General features: G+C 39.8%; 1 protein-coding gene across 3 annotated transcripts in view; it reads left to right on the top strand.

Moving 5' to 3' along the window:
• Positions 1-20,191, top strand: part of ANO6 (anoctamin 6) — a 234,919-nt gene that overhangs the window by 192,879 nt on the left and 21,849 nt on the right. For all 3 annotated transcript variants that reach the window (XM_002687355.6, XM_005206409.5, XM_059886920.1), the window contains 6 exons: positions 1,221-1,363; positions 5,059-5,136; positions 11,308-11,533; positions 12,568-12,737; positions 12,949-13,046; positions 19,427-19,557. In XM_002687355.6, coding sequence (XP_002687401.2) covers positions 1,221-1,363; positions 5,059-5,136; positions 11,308-11,533; positions 12,568-12,737; positions 12,949-13,046; positions 19,427-19,557 — 846 coding nt within the window. The remainder of the gene's footprint in view (positions 1-1,220; positions 1,364-5,058; positions 5,137-11,307; positions 11,534-12,567; positions 12,738-12,948; positions 13,047-19,426; positions 19,558-20,191) is intronic.

Here is a 20,191-nt window from a genome sequence, read left to right as displayed (position 1 = left end):
CTAGCTGAAGAATCCTGGACCGGCCCTTGGGTCTAGCTGCCTCTGCTCCTTCTTGACCGCCTTTGATGTCTCCTCCATCTTTAAGGCACACAGAGTCCTTTGTGATATTCCCCTGCCATCTGTCCACCTGGCGGCCCCACCCATCTCACCACACTCTGGGCTCAGTTCTGGACTATTTGAACTTCCTGGAAAGTAGTGCTCCTGTGTCTCTTTAGCATCTTGCCTTTGCACACACAGCTCCCTGGGGGAAATGGCCTTGACATTCTACCTTCACCTGATCAGCTCTGTGGCATCTCAGAACTCACCCCAGAGGCCCTCTCCTCCGGAACAGCCTTGCTATTGATACATTGTGACTCTGTGCCCAGACCACCCAGCACTTAACTAGATCACAGCCCTCTTAAAAGTCCACTGTAAGTAGCACTTCACTGTCATTCCTATACACTTAGAAGCTCCTTGAAGCAGACACCGTATCTTTTTTCCTCTTTATTCTCAGTAGAGACTCAGAAATATTTGTGGGTGTAACTGGTTATTGCAGAATTTCTGTGCAGAAAAGGCTAATGGTAACGGTCTGATTGGAAGAAGTGCCTAGGGGATTTACCCTGAAACCATATTTTCAATGAACACTTAGTATTGTTTCTGTCTAGTATTTGAAGTGGCTAGTCTTGAAAAATAATAAAGATTTCTAAAAATTGTTTTACTCATACTTTATACAAATTGAAAAATATATTTCCATATTTAAGAACATTATTTTAATTGGGGTGACTTGGGCGGTAGAAAATAAAGATTTGGGGACCACTAAAGTATTCTCATCCCCCAGGCCCTTTGGAGGGAATGAGGGAGAGGAATGCAAGGAGAAGCAGACTAAAAGATGGACCATGGACTGCTTTGAATTATTATAGTTGCCTTTGTTTTTTTATTGGCAGTAATGTGCTAGTAGCAGATGCTTTAGTGGTAGACACGATCACATTCCTTCTGACCATCACACTACTACCCTCCCCATGATATAGCCTGGTTTCACAAGTTGGATAAATTATCAACATTTTCCTTAAAAAACAAACATTAGCTCACTTTTCTCTTTTAAGTATTAGTGTCATCTATAATTAAAATCGGATTTTATTGACCATGTACAAAAGTGTTGTAATTACTATTATTCAGTACAGATTTCTGAAGCATCACTGATCCTTGAAGAGCCACATGATGCTTTTCTTTCTCTTTGTTAGTAACCTTGTTTTTGGAGTTTTGGAAGCGGCGCCAGGCAGAACTGGAGTACGAATGGGACACCGTTGAGTTGCAGCAGGAAGAGCAAGCCCGACCAGAATACGAGGCACGGTGCACTCACGTGGTGATCAATGAGATCACTCAGGTAAGTAGGATGTCGTCTGCGTGCAGTTCAATCTATATATTGCTGGGGTTCTCAAACTTGGTTGCACACTGGAATCACCGAGGAGCTTATAAAATGTTGATGCCCAGCTTCTGTCTATGTACACTCATGATGCATTCTGGCACAAAATTTTTTTTAAAGCTTCTTTGGTGATTTTTAATGTACAGCCAAAGTGAAGGAGCACGGTTCAGAATAGTGGACACAGGAGACAACTGTGGTCCTTTCTTTCTTAATAACAGTAAAATGAAAAATACATAAACTCTGAAAGAAATGTATAAAAGATGTATTGATTTGTATCTTTCCATACCAGTAAAAAAAAAAAAAATAGACACATTGCTTTTCATAGTTGATTCTCAATTTTTCACATGTACCTTCATTATTACAGCCCTCTCTCTCTCTCTCTCTTTTTTTTTTTGAGCCTTTATTGAATTTGATACAATATTGCTTCTGTTTCATGTTTTCGTTTTTTAGCCACAAGACATGTAGGATCTTTGCTCCTTGACCAGGGATTGAACCCACACAGCCTGTATTGGAAGGCAAAGTTAACCACTGGACTGCCAGGGAGGTCCCTACAGCTCACTTTTCATCAGACTAGCTGTCTTGCACTAAGCCTCAGCCACTGCTCCCTCTTCCGGTTGGAATGTGCACAGAACAGTGTGACTGTTATCCTAAAACCGGAGAGTGGATGAAAAGGGGAAACATTTGTTGAGATCCCACTATATTCAGGCCCCATGTTAGGCATTTTGTATAACTAGAAAGGTAAACATGCTGCTTTTATGGTTGCTGCAGAATTTAAAAATAAGACTATCTCTTTGTATAAACATTTCAAAGTCAGTGAAAGATGATTTTTTAAAATCATCTGCATTATTGCTTCTTTCCATCAACATAGAAAATTTAGAGCCAATTGTATTTGCAGTCATCCGTATAAGGACAGTAGGTTTTGAATACGAATAACTCTTGGGAAGAAAATGCTTTTTACCAAGAGCATCTGAAAATGGCTCCAGCTATAGACTTATAAATTGAATCACAGATTTACAGAATGTTGGCACTAAAAGGGTCTGGAGAGAGCAGTTCAACCCCCTCATTTTATAAATGGGAAAAAAGTGAGGTTCAGTTACCCAACAGAAGGTGACAGTTGTATTTTATAATGTAACAGGCTTCAAATAATTTCCATTATGAATAGTTCTCTTGTTTACAATGAAAGACGGGGGTCAAAGCATGTATTTGTGGAAGATTGTACATTCAGAAAAGAAGGCTGAAACTTAGACAAAATCAGATGTGCATAATGTTTTTGAGTACTGAAAAACAAACGGCTATGTTATTGGCAACGTATGAAAAATACTGAGGAAAAGATATTTTAGAAATTTAAACCTACCCATTTTAAATTTAAAATTGCCAGCTAATAAGTTAAATTTCCATTGTAGCATTGCTTGGTAAAAAATTAAAGATGAAGGTTCATTTTTTCCCTTCTTATTCCTCACTTTGCTTTTATTGCAAACACACCCTCCTTTGTATAGAGAGGCCAGCAGTGTTATGGTGAGGCCCTGGGGATAAAACGTATGGAATTCATATCCTAACACAACAACTTACTAGCTGAGTGATATTGGAAATTTGTTAACTTCTCTGTGCCATAGTTTAGCCAGCTGTAAAACAGAAATACAAGAGTTGTTTCCTCATATGATTGTGGTAAGCTGATGAAGTTAAGGAATAGAACCTACTTGGAATAACACCTGGAACAAAGGAAATGCCATGTATATGTTTACAGCTATGATGACATGGTTGATTGGGTCTCTAAAAACAATCTCAGTATATTCATATAAACGATAAAATAGAAATGCTAAAAACTCGAGTTACACTGTATTAATACAAAAGTTCAGTCAGGAAACTTACAATGGATACCTGGTACTTGCAGGTATCTGCGAAACTTTCTGTCCTGCACAGGCTCTTTGCTATCACTGCAGTCACTTCTGAAATCTGAGACAAGCTCAGGAATAGCGTTGTCAGACACCCAGACTGTTGAGCTCAAATCATAGCAGTTAAACAGTATGTTATTCACACTTGCCTTCTCAGAAACTGTTAGTAAAATAAACACTGCACTGGTTTTGTTGTGTGTATGTTTGAAATTGTTAACCAAAAAAAAAACAAAAAACAAAAAACATGCAATTTTGAATAAGGAGGCTGAGTTTGAAAACTAATTTTTTTAAAAAATTAAGCCTAGGCTTTTGAGACCGTGTGTTTTTTAAGAGCACCCAAGAATGCATTTTTCCTGGAAGTCAAATGTTAATTTTGTATCATTGCTGTTTATAGGGGCTAGGATAAGTTAATGATTTTATCTTTATTTTTTATTTTTTTTTATTTATTTTAATTGGAAGCTAATTACTTTACAATATTGTATTGGTTTTGCCATACATCAAAATGAATCCGCCACAGGTGTACACGTGTTCCCCATCCTGAACCCTCCTCCTACCTCCCTCCCCATACCATCCCTCTGGGTCATCCCAGTGCACCAGCCCCAAGCATCCTGTATCATGCATCGAACCTGGACTGGCGATTCGTTTCTCATATGATATTATACATGTTTCAATGCCATTCTCCCAAATCATCCCACCCTCTCCCTCTCCCACAGAGTCCAAAAGACTGTGCTATACATCTGTGTCTCTTTTGCTGTCTCGCATACAGGGTTATCGTTACCATCTTTCTAAATTCCATATATATGCATTAGTATACTGTATTGGTGTTTTTCTTTCTGGCTTACTTCACTCTGTATAATCGGCTCCAGTTTCATCCACCTCATTAGAACTGATTCAAATGTATTCTTTTGAATGGCTGAGTAATACTCCATTGAGTAATACTCCATTGTGTATATGTACCATAGCTTTCTTATCCATTCATCTGCTGATGGACATCTAGGTTGCTTCCATGTCCTGGCTATTATAAACAGTGCTGTGATGAACATTGGAGTACACGTGTCTCTTTCAATTCTGGTTTCCTTGGTGTGTATGCCCAGCAGTGGGATTGCTGGATCATAAGGCAGTTCTATTTCCAGTTTTTTAAGGATTCTCCACACTCACTGTGTGTGTGTATATGTTTATATGTGTATGTATGTGTGTTTATCAACTTTAAATGTACAATATGATAAATTTTGAAACGTGTACATATACAGGAAGGTAACCACCACCACAAACATAAACATAGAGCAATTCTTTTATGCCAAGTGTCCCCTTGTATATTAATAATTTTGGATTCTAGATCCTCCCTGAAATCCTCACCTTGACAAGCACTGATCATTTTTTCCTATAGCCATAGGAAAAAGTGATTTTTCCTATAGTCTTGTTTTTTTGTGGAATTTTTATATAAATGAAAATGACTAGGATATAGTCTTCTGTGTCTAGTTTCTTTTAATTATCACAATCCTTGTGAAATTCACCCAAACTGCTTGGTGTATTCTTAGTTCTCCTTTTACTAAGTAACTTATCATTACATACATATACTACAATTTGTTTATCCTTTGAATAGATTGATGATGGGCAATTGGGATTCTTCTAGTTTGTGTTATTATGAATAAATTTCTGTGAACATTTACATACAAAAAATTAAACCTAGGATACAGCAAACCAATTAGGAGAAAAATGATTTTGTTGAAATCCTTGATTGACTTTTTTTTCTTTTTTAATTAGGAAGAAGAGCGTGTTCCCTTTACCACATGGGGAAAGTGTATACGTGTAACCCTCTGTGCCAGTGCTGTCTTTTTCTGGGTAAGAGTCTGCAACGGGTGTTTTTCAGTATCTAATTTTAAATGTTGAGAAAACTGAAAAGTCGAGCTGGAAACTGTGCAGTCTCATAAAAAAGATTGATTCCAGAGAACAATTAAGCCACCACATGGAGTGGCTCTCAAGGTTTCACAGTAACTCCCACTACGCATGGCTCTTCCAGCTTTTTTTTACCTCTATTCTTTAAGTCAGATCCATGGTTCAGGTTTTCCAGTTTCTAATAGAAAGACCAGATGGGAGGCATCAAGTATTCTAAAATTTTCCAAGAGTAGCCTTAATATAAAGATAATAGGAACTATCAAAAATAAAACTTCTAAAAGACATGAAATCTTAAATGATTCTAGATAAAAAGACAGTGCTTCTAAAATATCAGAACTTAAAGTAATTTTGTGTTTATTATTAATAAAATCATATTGTTGCTGTTCAGTCACTAAGTTGTGTCTGACTCTTTGTGACCCCATAGACTGCACCACACCAGGCTTCCCTGTCCTTCACCATCTCCCAGAGTTGCTCAAACTCCTGTCCATTGAGTCAATGATGCCATCTAACCATCTCATTCTCTGTCGCCCTCTTCTCCTACCCTCAGTCTTTCTCAGTATTAGGATCTTTGCCAATGAGTCAACTCTTCCCATCAGGTGGCCAAAGTATTGGAGATTCTGCTTCAACATCAGTCCTTCCAACGAATATTCAGGGTTGATTTCCTTCAGGATTGACTGGTTTGATCTCCTTGAAGTCCAAGGGACTCTGAAGAGTCTTCTCCAGCACCACAGTTCGAAAGCATCAGTTTTATGGCCTTCTTTATGGTCCACCTCTCACATTCATGCATGACTACTGGAGAAACCATATCTGTAACTATATGGACCTTTGTTGGCAGTGTGATGTCTCTGCTTTTTAAATATGCTGTCTAGGTTTATCATAGCTTTTCTTCCAAGGAGTGAGTATCTTTTAATTTCATGGCTGCAGTCACTGTCTGCAGTGATTTTGGAGCCCCCAAAATTAAATCTGTCACAGTTTCCACATTTCCCCATCTATTTGCCACGGAGTGTTGGGACCAGATGCCATGATCTCAGTTTTATGAATGTTGAGTTTTAAGCTAGCTTTTTCACTCTCCTCTTTCACCTTCATCAAGAGGCTCTTTAGTTCTTTGCTTTCTGCCATCAGAGGGGTATCATCTGCATATCTGAGGTTGTTGCTGTTTCTCCTGGCAGTCTTGATTCCAGCTTGTGATTCGTCCAGCCCAGCGTTTTACGTGATGTACTCTGCATATAAGTTAAATAAGTAGAAGGACAATATATAGCCTTGACGTACTCCTTTCCCAATTTTGAATCATTCTGTTGTTTCATGTCCAGATCTAACTATTGCTTCTTGACCTGGAAGTAGGTTTCTCAGGAGACAGGTAAGGTGGTGTGGTATTCTCATCTCTTTAAGAATTTTCCACAGTTCATTGTGATCCACATAGTCAAAGGCTTTAGCCTACTCAGTTAAGCAAAAGTAGATGTTTTTCTGGAATTCTCTTGACTTTTTCTATGATCCAGTGGATGCTGGCAATTTGTTCTCTGGTTCCTATTACTTTTCTAAATTCAGCTTGTACATCTGGAAGTTCTTGGTTCACTTATTGCTAAAGCCTAGCTTGAAGGATTTTGAGCATTTCCTTGCTAACATGTGAAATTGGTGCAATTGTGCAATAGTTTGAACATTCTTTGGCATTGCCTTTCTTTGGGATTGGAATGAAAGCTGACCTTTTCCAGTCCTGTGGCCACTGCTGAGTTTTCCAAATTTTCTGGCATATGGAGTGCAGTACTTTCACAGCATCATCTTTTAGGATTTTAAATAGCTCAGCTGGAATTCCATCACCTCCAAAAGCTTTGTTTGTAGTGATGCTTCCTAAGGCCCACTTGACTTCACATTCCAGGATGTCTGGCTCTAGGTGAGTGACCACACCGTCATGGTTATCCAGGTCATTGAGACCTTTTTTGCACAGTTCATCTGTGTATTCTTGCTACCTCTTCGCAGTCTCTTCTGCTTCTGTTAGGTCCTTGCTGTTTCTGTCCATCTTTTGGGGGCTTATTATTAATAAAATCATATTAGTAACATAATGAGTTTTATTAGCTCAAGAGACTTACCTGCTGGCTCAGCAGTAAAGAATCTGCCTGCAATTCAGAAGGCACAGGAGACACAGGTTCAATCCCTGGGTGGGGAAGACTCCCTGGAGAAGAAAATGGCAACCCATTCCAGTATTCTTGCCTGGAAAATTCCATGAACAGAAGAGCCTGGCAAGCTACCATCCATGGGGTCACAAAGAATCAGACACAACTGAGCACATGGTACAACATTAGCTTAAGGATAACCAGGTTAGAGAATAGGACATGAAGCCCAGATATGAGCTCAATAATAATTTAACATATGAAAAGGAAGGCATTACAAATCAGGGAGATCAGTAAAGATTATTCAGTAAGTGGCAATGAAACAATTGTTAGCTATTTGGGAAAAAAAGAAAGGAAAGATTGAAATCATACTCTAAACCACATTCTGTGATAAATTCCAGAAAAGAAACATTAAAAAGGTAACATCATAAAAAATTAGAAGTAAATATTGATATCAGTTCAGTTCAGTCGCTCAGTTGTTATATACAATTTCTAGATGTGGAAGAAGTTTCAGAGGAAAGTATTTCCCAGTTTCTATGCATCAAAAGCACCCTAAATTTAAACAGAACATCCAGAGGAAATATTTGTCAACAAATAGGACAAAGGGCTAGTTCCTTCAATACGTAAAGACTTCAGAGCACTTCTAAGATAACACCAAAAATCTCGGGAGTTAAGAATGCAGAGGAGATGAATATGCATTCAGAAAGGAAAAAGATCCAATGGCAGATGTCAAGCCTCAGTGGTAATTCAATCAACGCACATGAAAATGAAATACAGTTTTTCACCTCTCAGATGATAAGACTCTAAGGATGAAGTGCCAAGTGAGCATCTACTCTCATACCTAGACTACTGGATTTATACACTGCTCTAGCCTTCTTAGGAAGCAGTTTGGCAGTACATATCAAAAGTCAAAAATATTCTTATGCTTTAATCTACTAATTCAGCTTTTAAAAACTTTTAATCAGGAAGTATTTCAAAATGATAAAAATCAGCATGGATTTACTCAGACATTTTTATATATATTTCATGTACATATATAAATATTATATATACATATATAAAATCTCTGCCAAAAATGTCCTCCTTCCACCTTGTATACAGTAGAATATTGGACAGCCATGAAAAAGTATGTCCACAAAAATACTTTATGACCTTTAAAAATGTTAAGATTATGATGGGCTTAGGAACAAAGTTAATATGTAAAATAACTTTTAGATGCAAAGAGTACATAGTTCTGAAGGAATTAGGCCTACATATAGATGCATTCTTTCCTATTTTTATCTTTTATTCATTTTGATATTTGGAGTCTTTCAATTGTAGGTGACAGAAGATCAGTCTCCGGTTGGTTTAAACAATAATCAAAAAATGGGAATGGGTGAGATTTCTTGGTTCTTATAACTGAAAAATCTCATGTCTGAGGTGTGACTTCAGTCAAGGGTATTGTAGCCCAGATGATGTCAAGGCTGGTTGTGTTCTGACTTCAGTCTGTGTCCAGTGGCGTCCCAGTATAGTGCTTCTAGGCATCCCTCAAGGGCACACGATGGCTGCAGTCTTCAGATCTCACGTCACATCCAAGCCAATAAAGGTCTACTTAACAGTTTCCCATGTTGACAGAGGAAGCTCATCTATCATGTGGGTACTAGCATTATGTCCTCACATCTCGGTGGCTCTTAGTAGGTTATTTGCCAATCCTTGAATCAGGTGCTGAGCCAATAGGATGAGACACTTATCTCAAACCAATTGGGATCTACGTGTGGAGCCCAGGGAGGGTGGGCAGTAGAGCCCAAACCACTAGAATAAAAAAAGAGAGGAGGTTATTTACCCTAAAACAAAACTAGGTGCTTTTCTAAGACAGGGAACAGATCCCAGGCAGCAGAAGCAACCAGTGTCCAGTGTCCACAATCAGGGTACTTTCCAATTTGCTCTAAAAACATACATTAAAGTCATGATCAGAAAAAATGAAATGTAAGAAACTGGAAGAAGGATGAAAAGTTTCCCTGTCTCTTTAAGAAGTATTGAACCCATTAAGTGCTCTAAAGAAAAATGGAAACATGTCAAGGTTGTAAAAGTTCTGAAATGAATTAGAATTCAACCATGTAGGAGGCAGTGCCATATAGAATTTCCTGTTTCTTGGACTTGAGAATCTCAGTTCTCTCACTAGTTGCTTAATTGGGAGCTTATTGCTTCATCTCTTTGTGGCTCTATTTCCTCATCTGTAAAAAGAAATACAATACTACCTACCTCACAGGACAGTTGTGAGGATTTTAAAAAATATGTGGATGCTGAAGCAATAGTAAGCATTTAAAGAATCTCAACTATTAATGATTACTGAATTTTAAAAATTACTAGCAGACTTAAAAAAAACTATTTCAGTGAGTGGCCTGTGTGTGTTGTACATTTCTCTCAGCCTTAACTAATTTTCACACATACACGCACAGTATTATTTCCTTTCACAAGTGTGAAGCCTTAACTGTGAAGAAAAGGAGATAATGAGAGAGTTTAGAGCAGGAAGTAGAATGCTTTACCCACAAACTGATGGCTTCAAAAGTAAGGAAAACATCTTTTTAACTCTTTGGGCCACCATAATCATAGCTAAACTTTAGATAGTGCTTTTCATGTGCCTGGGCTTAATGCTCTGTTTTTACCTGTAGTAACTCACTGAAGCCTCACAATAATCCTATCGATTAGTTGCTGTTATTATCCCCCCATTATATGGGTGAGGAAATTGAATGCCCCAAAGGCTAAATAATTTGCACTAGGCGGAGGAGCTGGGATTTGAACTCTGGAGTGCGGCCAGGCTGGTGATCGCTCCCTCTAATGCCCCCAAATGGTAGAAACCAGCTCCCCTCTGTGACTGTAAACAACATAATTTGCTTGGCCCCGTAATTCACATTCACTGTAGCTTTCTCTATCATGGCAGTCATCACAGGCCATCAGAGACACTGAATACATGCTTCCGGAATGTGTCCAAGAAGGTAGATTCAAAGGAATGCAGTTTAAAAATGGAACCTTCAGCGTGCCCCGTTCAGAGGCCAGAGAAAACCCACCTAGTGAGGAAGTGTCTGCTGTGTTTGACACCCCCACTGATCCTGGGTCTGTGCAGTCAAACTACAATGGATTAGGGAAATGAATCTTGTGCAGGTGCAGGTATAAATAACTGCCGGTTTAAGATCTCAAGATCCAAGTATAAAACGCGTGTGAAGCGTTTGTCAGCAGAGAGCTGCCTGCTGCCGTTTCCGGTAGTGACCTCGGGGCACCTCTGCAGCTTCACTGCTTCTCCTCAGGGTTTCCTCAGCTGTGGGGATGAAGACAGCAACCAGCACCTGCTCACCCACCCCCTCGAGTCAGTGAGAGGTTCTCTGTTGGAAGGAAACATATCCTTTTCTTGGGCTATGCTGTCCTGTGCTTAGTTTCTCCATAGTGTCTGGTTCTTTGCAACCCCCATGGACTGCAGCCCACCAGGCTCCTCTGTTCATGGGGATTCTCCAGGCAAGAATACTGGAGTGGGTTGCCATGGACTACAACTAAGCAAAAACCGCTCATTTATAACCTAAGTAATTCCATACCTAGAAGGGATATTTTCACTGGTTCTGCAATCACAGATTTTTTTTTCTTCTACCAGAACATGCTACCACTCCATTTTGAAGATACTGTAAAGACTCTCCCTATTTCTCTCTTTTTGTTAGGGCTTCTTATTTTAGAACTGTTTCAGGTTTACAGGAAAAGTCACAGAAAGTACAGAGTTCCCACAGACCCTCCTTCCCTGCTCACAGCGGCTCCTGCTGTTAGCATCACCCGTTAGTGGGTGTGCCAATTCTTTTGACTTACTATCATTGCTTCTGCTTTCTTTGAAATTTAACATTCTGATTTTCACCCCTCTTGTGGCACTTATGTGAGATTTACATCACTTTGCAACACATGTTGTCCATTTCAGCATGGGGCCGGTTTTTAAGTGTAAAAGTGTAATTATTGACGAGTCTCACACTGATGTGTTAATATATTGTGTTTTCAGATCCTGTTGATCATTGCTTCCGTTATTGGGATCATTGTCTACAGGCTCTCAGTGTTCGTTATATTTTCTGTAAACCTTCGCAAGATCTCTAATGGAACAGACCCAATCCAGAAGTATGTAACTCCACAGATGGCCACATCCATCACTGCTTCCCTCATCAGCTTTATCATCATCATGATTCTGAACACTATATATGAGAAAGTGGCAATCATGATTACTAACTTTGGTAAGGTCCTGCTATATATCTATAACATGGGTCTTTTCTAAGCCATTTTTAGAACCAAGTAAAAACAGGGACTGTATATTTTAGGCATTCCAATTACGGTATGTTACAATTTTTAGAAAATTTCAAGTGTAAACATATTTTATCCAGCCTGTCCAAGAAATGAATTATCTCCAGGTTTGCATTAGTAAAAGGGACAAAGCAAAGACAGTCATTATGATGTCCAAGCTCTGTGTAAACAGATCAGTGCTGAATAATATTTTCAATTACATTGTATTATGTACCCTATTGTTGAAAGTAAATAGTCTCTTTATTGCAAATAAGTGGAAGAGGGTCATAATGCCAGTGGTAAATCTGTTCCCGCATTGCCGAGAGGACAAACCGTTAGATTGTTATGTGTCTTCCCCCCACGCTGTTCATATTAATATAGCTCCACTCTCATCAGCTCTGGCGATTGTTGTAAATGTTTCTTCTTTCTGGCTTGTATCCCAGGCAGCTGCTTAGTAGCCAGAGTTAAGTGCTTCCTACACACTGCATGTGGCTGGGTCGTTCTCCAAAATGTTATGTTCAGTGGTCATCTTCTGAAAATGATAAGACTGATTTAAATTCTAAACTCAGAGGACAACCCATTTTGTCTTCCCCCAAATGCTTCCAGCAAACTTTCCCTTTCCAACAGACCTACCTTATTGCAGTTCAGGAAGACAAGAGAATGTCATTCAGCATACTGTTCAACATTAATTTTCTGTCTTACACTGAAAAAGGATAGTGCTTGCCTATTTGATATCATTGTGGTTATAAATTTTAAGGAACAGTTGACTACTTTTCTGCCCTTTGGGATATTGTTTCTCCTAGGGGGGAAACTCAACAATGTGTAAACTTGGAATTAACATTGTAGCTACATTAAGAAATTCAGAACAGCTGAAATGGAAACTGAATTGTATTTTTTTAATCATGTTAACTCATGTATCAGTATGATTTTGATTAGGGTCTCAAAGCTGTTAGCAATTTTAAAATCTTAACATTTCTTTTAACTACAGAACTCCCAAGGACCCAGACTGATTATGAGAACAGCTTAACCATGAAGATGTTCTTATTCCAGTTTGTCAACTACTACTCTTCGTGTTTCTACATCGCATTCTTTAAGGGCAAATTTGTGGGTTATCCAGGAGATCCAGTTTATTGGCTGGGAAAATACAGAAATGAAGAGGTGTGAATATAGAGTTATGTTCTCTTGGCAATTTAAGCTGTTGCGTGTTTTCTCTTAGTTGCCCAATGAAAAGTATATTCTTTACATTTTCATTGTATATTCCTTACAATCTTTTTTAGCCTAAACTAGAATTTTAGAAAAATAAATAAAATTAATGACTATTTCATGTTAGATCCATCTAAAATTTAAATGGGACTCTTTAATATTTCAGTGTGACCCAGGTGGGTGTCTACTTGAACTGACAACGCAGCTGATAATCATCATGGGAGGAAAAGCAATCTGGAATAACATACAAGAAGTGTTACTTCCGTGAGTACCGAGTTGTGTAATCTTGAGGATAGAACGGCCCACCCATCACACTCACTTCCCTGCATGTCCACATTGCTGCATGCCCACCTCTAACGTGGAGGAGACTCTCTGCTTATTATCCAGCCAACAGTGTGCACGTATTCAGTGTTTAATAATGATATTTTAAAACCTTTCTATTAAACATAAATCCCCATCTGCTATAGTTTCTGCCTAATAGCCCATCCTTGGGGGCTGATGGATCATAGCCCTCTGAGAGATGGCCCTTGTTGGAGCTTCAGACTATGTTTTTTCACAGCTTGTTACAACTTTCTCCACCTTTTATACATGCATTTAAAAATCAGTAATAATAATTTGTTGAGTTCTAAGTATGTGCCAGTCAGTGTATTAAGTGCTTTATATACTCTCTCATTTAATCATGCAAACAATGCTTATTTTTATTTCCCTTCTGCAGGTAAAGAATCTATGTCTTAATTAGGTTAAATGATTTGCCCGAGTTCACACAGCCAATAAGAGGCTACTGTGGGTTCAAGTGTAAAACCCCATGGCTCCAAATCCATGTGCTTTTAAGAACAGAGGTTCATTTATGGTCCTAAAGCACCATGCTATGTAGCAGTTTAGGAGACAGTTGTCAAAAATAACTACAAAGGTTTTGACTTACAGTTCTTTTCCTGGAAATGAGAACAGATGTTAGCTAAGGTCACTCTGTTTTTTTTCAATGAAACCCAATCCCATATCAGAGTGGACAATTCCAATGCCATCTGCAATTTCTACATATTTCAGCTTACTGTCTTAGCATTCTATTGCTGCTTTAACAAATATCCCCACAGTTAATGATTATTGGAAGAAAATGAGGGGGGAGCCCCACAAAATAATAAATTGAATATTAATATCCTGTGGGTCCTGAAACTCAGAAGTCTGCAGAGGTCTCACTGGGCTAACATCAAGGTGCTGGCAGGGCTGCTTCCTCCAGGCTCTAGGGTAATCTGTATCTTTGCCTTTTCCAGCTCCTAGAGGCTACTTGCATCCCTTGACCTAGGACTTCTTTTCTCCATCTCACAGCCAGCAAGGTTGCCTGTCTTTGACTCTTTTCTGTGGTTACACCTCCCTCCCACACCCCTCTCTACCTTCTCTTCTGCCTCCATCTTGCACTTTTAATGACCCTTTGAGTACACTGGGCCCCCCTGGATAATCAAGTCTTGTCTCTCATAGAGTCAGCTGATTAGCACCCTTACCTGCATCTGCACCCATAATTTTCATATGTTCTGGGGATTAGGATTTGGACATCTTTGGGAAGACTATTTTCCTGCCTGCCACACTACCCTTTTCAAGATGATTTCTGGCTCTGAGTTTCTGTTGTCACAAAACTGTTGATCCCTCTCTTGTCTTGCTCCCACATCGGTACTGTGCTCTTGCCAGCCTGAATGCTGAATGCAACCTTCTCAACGTCCTCCAAAACCACTCACACGAGCAGGCCTTATTGATGTTTGGGGCGTGGAGGAGAAACTTAGGCAACTTGACTCTCGAAATGCAAACTCCATCTCTTTAGTCTTTCATCCCACTGTACTACTTAGGATCTTGCTGTTGCTGTTTACTTATTACCGTTCTCTGTAGGCTCCAGAATACGAACATTCTGCCCTGTCTTCCTGCCACCACACCCAGCTTCCTTCTCATCTTTTCTTCTCCCTCTCCTAACCTTTCTTCTCTCTCCCTCATTACCAAGTTTCTGTTTATTCTCTTTGTAGAGCAGTTAATTTCTTGACTTTTTTTTTTTTCTTTTCTGTTTTTGAAGAGCAAAACCTTTTGGGTTTCAGCATGTCCTTCCACATTTCTTCACTGGAGCTTTATCTTCTATCTTCAGTGTGAATTATCAGGGTCTGTCTGTAAATAAGGACATCCTCTTTTCTCCAGTTCCATCCATCCCCCTCAAAAACAGATTCTGATCTTAGCTGTGAAATGAATACTTTTTTGCCCTACTGTGCAGTAGACAATCCTTACCTTGGGCTCACAGTTAGATTTTTTCCAGATGAGTAAAAGTAGGTTGTGTGCAAATAATACTATGTTTCCATATGAAAATGAATGTATCAAATAGAGGAAAAGCTTAACTCAGATTACCAAAAAAAAAAAAAAAGCATTTTCTGAAGGAAATAGGTTAGTTACCTAACACTGAGTGTTAGTGAATAATTCATCAGTGAGCTACTTTCTGATTTAAACAATCAAGGAGAAGGGTATATTTCCTAAACCAGTACTGAGAAATTCATACAAAATGGAATTTGTTCATGTGAAATAGTTAAAAATAAAGGATACATTATAGTATCAGTGGTTTGTCTATACCTTCACTTTAAGGAAACAGATTTTTGTAAATTCTTGTGAGCTGAACTTTGCCTTCAAGTATTTTTATTACTCACCTAGAATATTTAGGTAATGTGTTTTGAATTCTGTTTCCCTTCTCTGAAAACTGGGAGTGCTAAACGTTAGGCAAGTTCGGGACTTCCCTGGTGGTCCAGTGGCTGAGAGTCCATGCATCCAGTACAGGGGGCCAGGGTTTATCCTCAGTCAGGGAGCTAAATCCCACACGCTGCCACAAAGGTCCTGAATGACACAGTGAAGATCAAAGATCCCGTGTGCTGCAACTAGTACCAAGCATAGCCAAATAAATAGATGACTTTTTTTAAAAATTAGGCCATTTAGAGAATAGCTTCTGCTCTTTATAAAGGTGCCAGTTTCCTTCCTTCCTTTTTCATACAACATTCTAACATAGATATATCAGTTTCTTTTGCTATCAGAACTACACCTATTCCAAAAACACATAGAAAGGAGAAAGAAAATTTATAAAAGTTAGTGGCTATTTTCACACCATTTAAATATGTCAAAAGGAACATGCATACTTAGTTGCTTAGTCATGTCCAACTCTTTACAACCCCACGTACTGCAGCCTGCCAGGCTCCTCTGTCCATGGGGATTCTCTAGGCAAGAATACTGGAGTGGGCTGCCATGCCCTCCTCCAGGGGATCTTCCTCACCCAGGGATCGAACCCACATCTCTTCTGTGTCTCCTGCATTGCCGGCAGATTCTTTACTGTCTGAGTGACCCATGAAATGAATTTCACCATAAACCTACCTGCTTCCACCCTCAGCTCCACTTGGGGTCCTTGCCTAGGGTTCTCAGAAGCAGATCTAGCTCCCTTTAGGGGGCTGGGGAGATCGCTCTAGCACATGCATGAGCATGTGGCATTTAGTAGGTCCTCAGTAGAGCCAGCTGAGTGAATGAGTGACTCATGTGCTTCAAATACAAACGTCAGTAAATTAATGGAATTGTTCACTGGACCCAGAGAACAAGCCTAGAGCCCTTTGGCCTTCCCAGCCTCACTTCCTTTTTTGATAATTGTAGCATTCCTGGGAGTTTTATTCTGCACTTGACAAAAAACTAGTACAGTTCCTGCATTAAGCTACTAACTCTGAAGAAATTTTATGATAAAATGTTAAAAAAAAAACAGAGTTAAACATCCAAAACGCCTTAGCATTGTCCTTTGGTGTTTAGATAATGGATGGCTGTAATTCTCTTCCTTTATATGTTTTCTGTATTTTCCACAGTGAACACTCACTATTTAGATAATAAGAAAAAGCAGACTTTTTACAAGAGGAAATATCTCTTGTCAACATATAATTTGACTAGAGAATGAATGAGAGACATACAATAAGAGAATCCTAAGTACGGGTATTCTTCACTCTACACGCTCAGCCTTAAAATTCAGGAACAGTAAACTCAGGAGTCAAATAGATTCAGATAGTGAAGGATGCTTGTATTCAAAATTAGCAAGTGGAAATATCCTACACAGAAATGGTGATGATCTATAATATATGGATAAAATGTGGTAATAAAGAGACAAAGACAAAATGAGGTGTAAAGTGTTTCATACCACACTTTACATGTAGTAAATACTCAATAAAGGGCAATTTTTTTTATGATAGTGTTTGACTAATATGCATGGTCCATTCCTAAGAAAATTACTTTGTAACCCACGCTTAGAGGAAGAATCTTTTTCCCCAGCCTTGACCAGGGGAAGAAGCATCCAGTGTGTCTATACTTTTTTCAAGTTTTATAGGTGATTCTCATGGGCAATTAAATTGATATTCCTGTACTAGAATCATAACCCAATAGAAAAACTCAAAAGACCACGAACAATAACAGATGGAGTTCAAACCAAGATTTCCTGCTACAGATGAGCCATTCAACTCAGACTGAGCACGAGGCTCAGAGTATGAAGCTCAGAAAAGCAGGCTAGTCGGGACTTCTGATTTGACCTAATAGGATTGGTGGTGGGAGGCAATACAGTACAAGGAACAAGCGCCAGATGAGTCAGTCATGCAAGTGGCTGCCAGGACAGAAGTTTCATCCTGAATCCAAGTCATGATGGATTTGGGTCCCTGACCGTGAAAGACCGTTTTCTCTGGAGCCTGGAGAGGATTTCGCGAGAGGCTGAGGCTGAAAGTGTGAGGGCAGAGCAAAAACTAAACCAGTAGAACCCAGTGATCTTGAGTTTGGGTGTCACGAAGGGAGATGGATGTGTGTGGTCTTTGTTGCCACGTGTACCACAAGGGCCCTTGGAATGTCTGAAGAACGGTGCATTCCCGGCCAAACCTCAGACTTGATTACAGAGCTCCGGGTTGCGGCCTCGGAAGTAACACCAGCAACAAGTGCTCCACGTCATTCTTGTAAGTGCTGAAGTGAGATGCAAGCCAAGACTCTAAATAACTTCGCTCTCATTTACTGTTGGCCTCAGCCAATTAGCCTCTGTTCGTCAAAAGAAAATCTCACACAGGGGGTTTTGATGTGTTAGGAAGTTTGCTAAATCCTCATCTGTTCTGAGTCATTTCATTCTGACAACAACCCTGGGCAGTGTAGGTTTTATCACCCCATTTTATGTAAACTTGACTAACGTTATAACGAATAAGAAGTGTGGATTCAGATACAGGGATATGTCTGAATCCATATCCCCTCCACTTCCACAGCCTCCTGCTCTTCCCCTAATGTCAAAGAAGAAAGAAGTAGGGAAAGATTGTGAAGCCAACGGCACCGTTGCTTGTAGAGAAATCTCCCCTTAGCAAGCCTGGGGAAGTGTCAGTGAGCAGTTAACACTGAGATCAGGAGCACTGGGAAACCCAGCATGGTCAGCTATTTGTAATTCACATCTTACACTCTGTGTGGGTGCGTGGGTATGTGTGTACATACAGGTGTTCACGTGCAACACATACAGTGGTCTTTACAGTGAAGTCCTTATAAATGTGCTGTGTAATCAGCCAGAGCTTAACCAGATGCTACGTTTTTTGCTGTTGTGGTGCATCTTCTGATGAACTCGACAAGTAAACCACAAGCCAGCTGTTATTTCAGGGGACAACAGCCCTATAAGCTAGAGCTGCACACCTTGTTTCAATGCCAACTGTTTCCAATTTCTTTTCAAGAGAAATTGCCATTAAAAGGGGTAGAGGGGGTGGGGCATTCAGCTGGCCCAGAATCTTCTGAGAAAGAAAAACACATACCCAAGAGGAAACACAGGACTGCTCTGCGGGGCAGCTTCCAGCACTGGGCCAGGATTCCTCCAAGCTCTGCACTGACTTTGAGGAAATATGTCACATCTTTGGTCTTTAATTTGTTCAGCTGAAAATAGGGCCTTGGATCTGTCTTATCCAAAGTCAAAGGATGTCACTTTTCTGCACAGTGCCCTCAATGATTCCCCACTTCCTTCAGTGTAAAATAATGCCCAAAACCTCACTGTGGTCTCTTAGGCTCCAACCCCCACAATCAACAGACTGACTTTTCTCTTTGCCCTGGACCACATGGGCCTCCAGACTTACCTGGCTCAGCAGGTAAATAATCTGCCTGCTACACAAGAGTCGCAGGTTTGATCCCTGGATCAGGAAGATCCCCTGAAGGAGGGCACGGCAACCCACTCCAGTATTTTGCCAGGCAAAGAGTCAGAAGTGACTGAGCACACACGCACTCTGGCCTCTATGCCTTGTTTATTTTCTCTGGTAATTTTCAGTCTGCAAAGATCACTTTGGATAAGAGCAGGAAAATGGTGGGGGCAGGGGGCGGAGCTAAAGTTAATCAAATGGGGAAAAGTATTTTGAAAAAACTAAAATGCCCACATGAATAGAAGGTAGGAGGACAAATCATAGTTACAGTTGAGATAAAACCAGGTATGTAGTCAATATTATTCTTCAAAATATTTTGGGATAGAGAGGCAGAAATAAAAATAAATTTAGCATGAAAACAAGAAATTGAATTCTTGGAAAGATGATGTGTTCAGCTCAAAATGTCAGTAATACTTTTATGCTCTTGGTCTGACAGTATTCTGACTGATAATTTGATCTTTTTGGCAGCTGGGTCATGAACGTGTTTGGACGGTGTCGCACCGTTTCAGGAGCAGAAAAGAGAACCCCACGATGGGAACAAGACTACCATCTGCAGCCCATGGGCAAACTGGGGTTATTTTATGAATATCTTGAAATGAGTAAGTCACTAGTGAAATTTGGGGTTGCATGAAATATATTGGAGCATGCTTTGGATCCCCAAAGCATCGATTATAGAGCCAAATTATTATCTAGCCTATTGAAATGGAGTCCATTTTTCTCCACTAGGTAAAATACCATCAGGCTTTCAAATACAGTGACTGTGTGTATCTTTGTCAATATTTGTGTTACACAAAGCTGAAAATGTATTACACAGTGATGAAATGGAATATTCATTGAGGTACATCTTCACCATTAATTCTGAGGATACTTAGGCTGTTGTCTAAAGATGAACTCAGAGCTATTATTAGCTGTGACTCAGCCCTGGCTGGAGTTCATGCAGCACAGCTGTTGGCTGATTCCTTCTGAACAGACTCGTGTGAGCAAGCCTGTGCAAGTAGCCCATGGGAACAAGGGTCACAGGGTCCCCCCAACCCCCTCCACATCTCACACTTGCCTTTGACATTGTATCTATTGCTTCTGGTTGGTGGTTTCTGCCTAATTCCTTGAGTGACCTCATGGCAAATCACTGGCTTGAATTTGAAACTGTTTTGCTGGTCTGGAATTAAGATTTAATACAGGCTCCCTCCTTCTTGGATGTCTCTGTCTGTTTCTGTAGTATTTGCTTAGGCTCTC

This window comes from Bos taurus, chromosome 5, assembly GCF_002263795.3.
Source record: "Bos taurus isolate L1 Dominette 01449 registration number 42190680 breed Hereford chromosome 5, ARS-UCD2.0, whole genome shotgun sequence".
In the NCBI taxonomy this organism is placed as follows: domain Eukaryota; kingdom Metazoa; phylum Chordata; class Mammalia; order Artiodactyla; family Bovidae; genus Bos; species Bos taurus.
The sequence above is the reverse complement of the archived record's forward strand: the minus strand, read 5'-3'. Positions and strand labels throughout refer to the sequence as shown.